Source organism: Asterias amurensis, chromosome 12 (genome assembly GCF_032118995.1).
Source record: "Asterias amurensis chromosome 12, ASM3211899v1".
Lineage (NCBI taxonomy): Eukaryota > Metazoa > Echinodermata > Asteroidea > Forcipulatida > Asteriidae > Asterias > Asterias amurensis.
Window position 1 is genome coordinate 15,734,438 of NC_092659.1, and position 10,642 is coordinate 15,745,079.

Below are 10,642 nucleotides of genomic sequence, written 5' to 3' on the forward strand. Positions count from 1 at the left end.
AACCAAAAAACATTTGAATGTAGATTGACTGTTTGCGTTTTGTAGCTGCTTTTGAGTTCAGAATTAATTTGTTTGAGTAAATTGACTATCTATTTAACAAACAGTTAATGAAAGTTGGTAAAGGATTGGATTTAGCTCTCCTCCATTTTGTTTTCTAATCTGTTTTTTTTTATGATTGTGTTTTTGTCCCTTGTAAGTCATCTTTTCAACTTACTAAGGACTTTATGTGTCACTTATTACACAAATCACAGAAAAAAAAATGTATATTCAAACAGTCTTTTAGCCTTTTGAAGTGTAAGTTTCTGTTTTCAATTTTTAAGTTTTCTAGCTTGAGATAACCATACGTTGTTGTGTGAATACTGAACATTTCTATAATGTGAAATTTTGATGATTTGATCATTTAGCGACAATTGTTATAACTAGATGTATTGTGTATAACTTATTTATTACGGATGACGATTACAAAAGAATGGTGTTTGGATATTTATTCTCAACACATGAAGGTTTTAAGCAAGAAACATTTTAACAATGTTATCGGGGATACCATTTTCAATTCTAAAAAAAAAAAAAAAAAAAGTTTTAATAGTTATTTTTATCATTAATTCTGAATGGATGTTCATGTAAGATGAAACAAAGAAGGTTTGAAGTTTTGTAATCCATTCATCAGTGTAATGGAAAGCTACAGTTTTAATGCCCTACAGACACTATTCAAAAATGCTCTATTGTCAATCATGCGGTATTGTCATTACACGCTAAAACAAGCATTGATGTTAGTCAATTCCAACAACGTTGGTTATTACTATCTATTGGAAGATGTTGTCAAGGTTTTAGAATTGATTGATAGTATTGAGGGTAAAGCTTAAAGTCACCTGGAAATAGAATTTTTTTTCTTTCAAACATAAGAGTATATGCTTAAGAACAATAAAACAATTGTTTTAGTAATTGTTTGTCACGATTTATATGTTTAAAAAATATATAAAGTTGTTTGGGGGGCTGACTCCGCCTACCCCTTTTGTGACGTCAATCAAGGCAGACTTTGCCTGCAATACGTATAGTAAACACATGTGCAAAGTACATGTACGTACAAGTCGTGAGTTGGTTCATTTCAAAAAGTGTTTTTCTGCATTCAGCAGCAATACACATGGTCGGCATTGCCGGAAAAAAACTTTTTTTTTTTTTTTTTTTTTAACGTACAAACTCACGACTTGGTCCGTACATGTACTTTGCAATTGTGTTTACTCTACGCATTACAGGCAAAGTCTGCCTCGATTGACGTCACGAACAGCGCCCTCTCGGGTCGGGTCTACTCTTAAATTTGTAAATAACACAAGAACTGATTTTTTAAAACCTTAGTTAACTGTTTATTCACATTCCACTCATCAAAACACATATATTAGTGACAAAAGCTTTATTTTGAAAAATACCACTTCCAGGTGACTTTAACCACTGTAGTGTTATTGAACAAGCTTAGTCACGCATGATTTGCTTCTCTTCATCCAGGTGCACAAATGGGAATCCGCACAAGGTGATATGATGGTTTGACTTTTTGCTGGTTGCAATTAGTCAGTGATTGTTTAAGAACGGCCGAAAATCAGTGAAAGAAATATTTGTATAGATCGATGTTATTAGCTTTTATAAAAAACAGTCACATTTTTTTTGGTACTCTAAGTCACAAGTCTTACAACTCTCCAGACAGTTCAATTTCAATAAGAACCCCACAATTAATTCACCACATTAAATTGAAAAACAATTCAACCCCAAATATTTTTTTAGAAAGAACTATATCTTTGGGTTTTTGCTTGTAAAGGATGGTACATAAAGGAATCCACACATCAAGTTAATCAAACCATGTTGTCGGCTTTTCATAGATTTATGGTCACGGAAGTGTAGCATATAACTAGATAAAAGTTAATCACCAAATATTGTATACAAATGACAAATAGTTTTTTTTTAATGATTTGCGTTGTGCCCGCGAAGAAACATAAAACTAAAAAAACTCTAAGACTTGGTGTTGATTTTAAACAATTATAAATAATGCATAAAAAATAAAATTAATTTGCATTTATAAACGAATATAATTGACTGGTTACAATGTTAACCTTCCTACTGTTAGACCCTTCAGTATAATCCAGTATGGTTTTGATTGATAGACAAACTATGCCAGCCTGCAAAATGACACAATGTGTAATGAATGCTTACAGTACATACGTGTGCACAGTCATGTCTTTGCTCAGCTGTGCCACTGTACATTGGAAAATATTGCCAACAGTAGGAGTGTTAAGGCCCGGTCACACAGGCCCCGATAACGAGAACGAAAACGATAACGATACAAATGCACGCCCTTTGATTGGTTGAAAATATGAGCGTGGGCGTATTCTGCGTGGATCAATTCAACCAATCGCGAGCGTGCATTTTTATCGTTTTCGTTTTCGTTCTCGTTATCGGGGCCTGTGTGACCGGGCCTTTACAGTAATTTTAATATCTATGTCATGATTGTTTGTTAACACTGAAATAAAACACATACAGGAAGGATTGAAATGTGATCAAGTTTTGTGGAATCTTTTTGTTTTGTTTGTTTTTATGTACTCGGGTCTTGAATGCCTCGTCTAAGTTCACTAATTGTAAGCAGACTACATTAGACTCATGTTTCATTTAACACTATATGGGTCGTTGAAGACTACCCAAGACTTTTGTCTCAGTTCACAGTGGGGGTCTTCGGAGACTACCCCAGACTCTATATTGTGAGAAACGGCTCCCTCTTAAGTAACGTAGTTTTCGAGAAAGAGGTAATTTTCCACGAATTTGATTTCGAGACATCAGAATTAGAATTTGAGATCTCGAAATCAAGCGTATGAAAGCACACAACTTCGTAAGGATGTTTTTTCTTTCATTCTCGCAACTTCGACGACCAAATAAGCTCAAATTTTTTACAGGTTTGTTATTTATGCACTATGTTGAGATACACCAAGTGGGAGGACTGGTCTTTGACAATTACCAATAGTGTACAGAATCTTTAAAGGTGTTGTGTCACCCATAAATGCAAAAAAAAAAAAACCACAATGTTTTAAAAGCCATGTAACAAAAACAAACATGAATGTTATAAATTGGCGGACCTTGTGTTCTGTTTGTATTTCTATAGGCAAATTTCTTATTTAAATCACTACTCACTAACTTGCAGCCCACGTGTTTGTGCATTAATAGTTAACTCTTATAAAATAGCTGTATCCGTCTAAAGACTTGTGGACAAGGCGTATGTCGAGGTGATAGCGATCCGACTGTCTCCGGGACTCCCGCGACATTCCCGCGAGACTACTGATCTCGCGCAGTCTCCCCCTCAGTCGGCAGCCAGCAGTTTCGCGCGAGAGCATCTTGGAGCACTTATAATTATGCCACTTTCACGACTCGATTATCTACCGCGACACACCAATAACGACTTGTCCACAAGTCTATACCCGTTTGTGAGGAGATGGATAATAATTATTTGCATGAACATTTGGGGGGTTGGCGGCGGTCACACAAACACTGTGGGTTACACAGTGATTCCTTGTCGTAGATGTACTCTCCAAGACCAGGACCCACCCGGCGAAGCTGAGTGATGTGATTTCCAAGCTCTTCGATGGTCAGCACTTGATTGGTCAGAAAGTTTGCTCCAATCCATTCGCACATCTACGAACGAGAGTAAAGCCACAATATTGTTTATTATTTTATAAGGGATGAAGAACAGTTGCAAAGGCACTGGACATTATTGCTCACAATATTTGCAAGCTTAAAAACTTAACTAGCAATGGAGAGCTGTTGTAGTATAAGACATGGCTCCCTCCGAAGAAGAGAAAGAGGTTATTTCTCCCTACTTCAGGCATGAAGCCATGATTATTATGCAAGAAGGATGTTTTTTCTTTCATTATTTTATTGCAACCTCTATGACCAATATTGAACCCAAATTTCCCCTGTTATTTTTTATTTTATACATTTTGTTGGGAAACACCAAGTTTAAATAGTGGTGTTTGACAATCACCAAACGTGCCCACAGAAAAAGATAAGGAGTAATTCCAAACAGAACATCTTGAGAGATGTGAAGGCAAATCCTTTTAATGCCCGCTCTTTTTTTATCGTTTGATGTGTACTCTTACAACGTTGTTTTCGTCGCATGCGGGCATTATTGATGAAGCCCAACGCAGTGGGTGTGGAACGATCAGAAGAAAAATAATAATTGGCAAAAGTTTTGATTATCCCCTGTTTTCTTTCACTGCCTTTCACCTATGTGGACCCGGTTCAAATGGGATTGGGGGATGTGAACCATCATTGGCTAGAATAGTCTCCGCGGATAATAAAGACATAATGATCAGAACCAGTGATTTCATTCGATACAATGATTGCGGATAAAACATACAGTAACGTAAGCATTCCATATCTGTAATTTGGTGGTCCGAGGTGATGTGGGTGCAGTTGACTAACATCACATCGGACCAATCAAAAAAAATATGAACAGAAATTACTTTCGGTTGGTGCAGTGCGCGCTGTGTATTAATATATATAGTATAATGTACTTTCATGTAATATTATTGTTTCTATATCACGTCTTGTGATTCGATTCTCAATGTTATAAAATTCCAATGAAGATAGAAGGTGATGTGGGTTGGGATTGACGTATGGCTCAATGGCAGATCTCTTGTGTGATTAACGCGTTTCGAAATGTGACGTCAGATGTACAGGCTATAGTCAGCAGCAAACTGAACAAGGTTTGCACGTGACACGTGACGTAGGCCTACCTGTGCGTCACCATGTCTGTCTGCAATCGCATGAAGATCCAGCAGTGATTGGTTGACTTTTTTTTCGATCTCCAGTGAATTTCCGATTGCCTCCAGGAGGGATCCCCATTCGTCTCTGTCTGGTTTCACGACGTCCTGTAGAACAACAAGGCCTCCTCGCATGTTCTGAAATTTGATCAGCTTCCACACGTGGGCCTGCTCCTCTTCGTGTGCCCTCTTGAAGAACTCTTGTGCACATGGAACGGCGATGTCGGCTCTGCCGAAATATGCCGACTATTGTTGGGAAAACCATATCTTAATTTAATGTTGCTTGTATAAATTATTATAAAAGCATGCTATACCCTTTTCGAATGCACGGCTTCATCTTTGAACTCAGCTTCAGGTTTCTCGTCTGAAACCCTGAGCACGTATACGGAAAGCACGCGCAGTTTTCAAAATAACTGCGGGGCCAAGCTAGCCTGAGCCGAGTCCGGAGCCGAAGTCGTTAATTCGAAAAGGCTATGGTCAACTATACACCCTTCAAAAGCCCACGGATCGCCGCGTCCGGTGCCCACTAGTGAACTTTGTGACTTCCTATCCCCCCTCCCCCATAGTGGCTCCACGAGTTGTGCTGTTAATAGTTTGATAACGCACTCTTGTTTCCCCAGCAAGTAAAACTACTCTTATCAGGCATAAAATAGTTAATGGTCAGACGTTTTGCCCCTAACAAAATCTTTCTCGAGGGGTATGCGACAACACAACAAACGTAAAGGAACATTTGTAAGAAAAGAAGAAAAAAAAAATCGTCTAAGATCATGACATTATAAAACTTACACTGTCTAATGATGACGACAGAGGACATCCCTTGAAATATTTCTATCTATAATTTTATTTGATGAGAAAAAAATATTATATAAAAGAACATAGAAAGCTTACCATAGATAAGTACGTGTAAGATGCGTACATCGTCAGGTTGAGATGCCTGTTGATGGCAGCCTCACTCTCCTCATGGTAATTCTGTCGAATGATATTATTACGGACTTCTTGCATCTTGGTCTGGTGAACCTTTTCCAATAAGTTCCAATGCAAAGTCTCTGATATGACTAGTAGTAATGTTAAAAGTGGGTAGAACTAATATGCAACAAACACCTTTATACCAATCTGGGAAGCTGTTATCCCTTTGTTACTTACTCCCCGGGAACAGTGAATGTTTTTTGGGGTCTGGTACGTATAATTGCAACTCTACACTCGACTTCTATATCATTCTGTTAAGGAACATTTCAATTGGCAAAGGAGAAAAGCATTGGTTTGGCCATACAATGATAGTACTAATTACGCGAATTCTGCAGGTTTTTGGGGGGATCTTGACGATAACTGTAATGGTGTCGAACATCCAGGCAAGTATTAAACCCGTTTGGTATGTTCACCTTTGGGGAAAGTGTAATAAGAACGTATCCTGTGTCATCCAGACACTGCCAGAGAGTCGTGTTTCAACCGAGTTCCGGTGTCGCATGCAATGTCCTCTTTGCAATACTATCCGGAGGACATTATTGCATATGCAGCAATGTCCGCCGGACGGTTTTGTATATGCAATCGTGTCTGCCCGGACGCTGCTGCATAATGCAATTGTGTCTGCCCGGACATTTTTGCATATGCAGTTGTGTCCGCCCCCGTGCAAAACCGTCCTTAAAGTAAATTAATCGCCCTTGGTTGATGGAACACGTTCGCCATTTTTTTACAAGCTAAGTGCTAAGTATTTTCCATACCATAGTTTCATAGAACTGTTTTTTTGTATGCAGAAAATACTGCCTGCTAAGCATCAACTGAGTCGGGCACTAGGTAACATTCAGCAAATGTTTAGGCTGACAGCCTTTATTAAATGAAATTCCATAAATCCAGTAAGCACACCTGCAAAATATATAAAGGTTCAACAGAGCCAGGCTGCCAGCCAAAATTTAATTATATTCAGTTTACATTGCTGCTACTGGAACTATTATAAGTTTGCTTAGCAGTACTTTCTGCTTAACAGCGTTTTGACAGTCGGCCCTGGTTTGAACATCCCCTTATTAAATAAAATAAGAAATACATTGAGTGCACTCGAGTGGAGAAATGATTGTGGAAGGACAATTGAATTTTGATAATTTTATTCTTTTTTATTGAAGCTTGTCAAGTATTTTTTTAAATAATTCTATAAAACCGGAATATTGTGAACAAATTGTAAAAAGATGATATTAATCTGTATCAACACAACTTTCAAAGACTAACAATGTTTGATATAAGGTTTATGAACCACAAAACTAAGACTAGCACATGATCAGAACGGAGGCTGGGGTATCAAAATCAAAACAAAATGACAATTTTGAAAGGGGCGGGGGGGGGGGGGGTGACAAATGCACACATCACCCAGTGTCAGTCATAACACTGGGAGTCCTCTTCAAATATGCTTGTTTCATGTGCTGGATCTTTCGGAACAAAACAACCCTGTGTGTTCAGAGTAAACTCAGAGAAATCTGCAGGGCTGTGGGAAGGACCACACCTGGGCACAGAGGAGGGACTGTCAATAATTGACAGGCAGGGATACTCTATCAAAGGTTGATTTACAAACAGGGCGGGGTCCTCCACAGACAGGGGGTCAACATCTGCTAGGGAGGGGCCAACCAGAGACTCGGAGGGACTGTGTAATGACAGGGTGGGGTCATCGACAAACAGGTACGGGTTCTCCTCAGACAGGGGGTCAACATCTGCTAGGGAGGGGCCAACCAGGGACTCCGAGGGACTGTGTAATGACAGGGTGGGGTCATCGACAAACAGGTACGGGTTCTCCTCAGACAGGGGGTCAACATCTGCTAGGGAGGGGCCAACCAGGGACTCCGAGGGACTGTCTAATGACAGGGTGGGGTCATCGACGGATAGGTTAGGTCTTGACCATTGTGATTCCTCAGTTGACTCCCCAATGGAACAGGAGTTCAACATGAGTTCAGAGTCAACTAAATTTACCCTCAGGACTCTACCATTCAAAGTAGAACCATCGAGACAGGTATCATCCAGCACATTGCTTGCACCAAGTACATCTGTGAGTTGAGTATGGCTTGTTTCGGAGTCTAACAAGTATGGGTGAATGTACTGTAACTTCTTGGACTTTGCTGCTGGTGATACTGAAGTTCTTTTGCCCTGACAGGAATCGTTTCCTCGATTAAATGTCTTGTTTCTTTCACAGGACCTAGAAAGATTCTGGCGAGTTGGATACAATACTTCTTCAGTTTCAGTATTCCCAAGGGAAGAGGTCACATTCTTGACCCCTTTGAGAGCTACAAAGGTCACACCGCAGGATTGGCTGTCTGTACTCTGTGACAAACTAGAGAAAGGTGACAAGTGGAAGGAGTCCACTTCTGATGGATCATCATCAACTGAACTGTCATTTCCTTTGTCCGTGCCTTTGCATTTTTGTCTCTCAAGACAGTCCGACTTCCTGTTAGACCCATGGGCAGACTGGGGGTGGGTTACGATGTTACTGGGTTTTGTTTTTCTTGACCTGGAGGTTGGTTTATCAGAACCGTTGTTTGTCACAGACTGTTGTCGACAAATGTTTCCAGATATCGAGTTGTATTTGAGGTTGCTGTGAACCATTGTTTGACTCCCTGGCATTCTGTTTTCATCTTGTTGATGGACGGCAGACGTATCAAACAAACATGATTTTCGCATCTGTTTCATGGGAGGCTCTTCATTCGTCTCCCCTTCTTGCAGAGTATCAAAGTAGCCAACTTGGTCCTCATTTAGCCGATTTTGAGAACAACCTAAGGAGGCACAGAGAAAGTATGTTAAAGTGGTCAATGTACGTTATGCATAAAAGAGTTTCAAATGAAAGTACGGTCCCTTTTGCAATATGAAAACGGCCTCGCCCAATTAATTGCTCAAATTGGATTGCCACTTCAAGTTGAGGGCTAAACTTGACTGTCACCAAGGGAACGCTTCCACGTACTCCTGGGGCTGAAATAGGGTTTTTCAATACTCCTGTTACAGTCATTAAGGATGTAGGCATGGGTATTATCCACTGGGAGTCTGGCTGGTAGAGCACAATGCACTACAATGTACATTCCCAACTTTTTATGAAGCAACGGTTAAACAGCCTGCTCAAGGGAAAAAATGTCATGACCGAGATTCAAACCCACACTGTGCTGCTGACATCATCAGACCTTGGATACGGTGACCTAGACCATTCGGCTGCAATCATCAACACGCAGATCCGGACCCATCAGTTTCTAGATTTTCAAAATGTAGGGTGTCATTTGGCGGAGTGATGAAGAGCATCAAAGGTCCGGTTAAGTCTTCGGGGTGTGGGTTCGAATCTCGGTTGGGACACTAGGGTCCTTGAGCAACATAATTTTGCTTCTCTTCACCCATGGGTACCTGCAAGGGTACAGCTTGATTTGTGTTTTAAAAAGCCTTTTGAGCGCTACGTTTGCCCAGGCTATATTCTCCTAGCTGAAAAAGCTTAAAGAAATGTTATTGGCCCAATGACCAGGGTACTATTAAAGTGCATCGAGACGTTTTTTGTGGAGTGCGCTAAATAAGAACTAGTTATATTATAATCATTTATTGTTTACCGTTTTCAGGTTTGCGGTTTTCTTCTGCTTGCTGCGCATAGTGTAGAGAGTCCTCTCTCTTGGAAACTCTCGGCTTCTTAAAAAAGTCCAGTAAGGTTGTCTGCTTTGTTGCAGTTGAAACCTCAACTGTTGGCCCTGGATAGATTTGCTGGATGACGGATAGAGGGAGCCTTCTTAGGACTGGCTGTTTGGGGGGCTGAAAAATTCAATAAAATCCAACAATCATTTGTTATCTGTGGATCATCATAACTCCGTAGTTCAATCAAACTCTTTCCCTTTTCAAAAGGATGATATGAAAAAAGTTAATTATTTTTTTCCCGAGCGAGTTTTCAATCAATATCAACAAACCACGATAGGAAGGAGCAAACATTTTATTGATTTTGGAGGTCCTGTTTTTTCAAAACAAAGAAGGAAAAATGATGTGTGCATCGATAGCTATTTACTTCCCCCCCCCTCCCTAAATACAAATAAATGGCAGTATTATTTATTCCGTGAGTATATAAAATATCTTTACTGACTTCAATTCAATAAATCATGAAATACGCTGTGATGATGATAGAACCAGTAACTGGGGCGCTGTACTCCTTTTTCGAAAGTACGAGCGAGATGTCAACATTTCGAAAAAAAGGAGTAGGCCCTACAGCGACCCAGTTCTTAGTTACTGGGGGTATGTCGATGAAGATAACATTTAATTTCTTATACAAGTTATAAGACAAACAAGGTCAAGCATTGTCAAGGGGACCATGATGATAACACCATGTCCAAGTCCATGTCTTGTTAAAATTACTAAAAAAGCATTTTGCACGGCGACCTTTTGCGGGATGAGTGGATTCAATAGCTTATTACATGATTAATCCTTTACAGCACACATCCGTCTCATGGTATGAATCTAGCAGAATTAGCAGTACGTCCTAGCTGTGTGCAGTGTGTACACCTTTTAATTTCCATGTTTATTTTTTTTTAGCTCTTCCTTCGCGACCAGTTCACTTCAATTTTCACTTACCACTTTTGCTGTAAGCCATACGTCACACTGTACTGGCACATGCTTAGGGTGGCCGTGGTCTTGTGTCACTGTCAGTTTTCGCTTTCCCATATTAACAGCCTGCTAGTTGAACAATTGGAATTAGAAAGGTCTAAAACATGATTTGAACTCTCATTCTTCGATCCTCCGACCAGAAAAAATGTACTTGGATCGAATTTTCCCGCGAGTCCACTTCGTTCTCAATGTTGAAACAGGGATTTTCGCTCGTCCCCATCGCCCTGTGGGAGGGGCAACACTGTGTGACTGCT

General features: G+C 39.9%; 2 protein-coding genes across 2 annotated transcripts; both read right to left on the reverse strand.

Annotated features, from left to right (window-relative positions):
- Positions 1-538: 538 nt before the first annotated feature.
- LOC139945008 (soma ferritin-like) lies at positions 539-5,856 on the reverse strand. Its single transcript, XM_071942235.1, has 3 exons — positions 5,685-5,856; positions 4,770-5,042; positions 539-3,666 (listed from the first exon to the last, which is right to left on the reverse strand). Exons 1-3 carry the CDS (start codon positions 5,796-5,798, stop codon positions 3,478-3,480), a joined length of 576 nt encoding a protein of 191 aa, XP_071798336.1. The 5' UTR covers positions 5,799-5,856; the 3' UTR covers positions 539-3,477.
- A 1,070-nt stretch (positions 5,857-6,926) lies between these two features.
- Positions 6,927-10,628, reverse strand: LOC139945221 (uncharacterized). Its single transcript, XM_071942528.1, has 3 exons — positions 10,356-10,628; positions 9,353-9,548; positions 6,927-8,542 (listed from the first exon to the last, which is right to left on the reverse strand). The coding sequence occupies exons 1-3, from the start codon at positions 10,443-10,445 to the stop codon at positions 7,158-7,160; spliced, it is 1,671 nt and encodes a 556-aa protein (XP_071798629.1). The 5' UTR covers positions 10,446-10,628; the 3' UTR covers positions 6,927-7,157.
- Between the last annotated feature and the right edge of the window lie 14 nt (positions 10,629-10,642).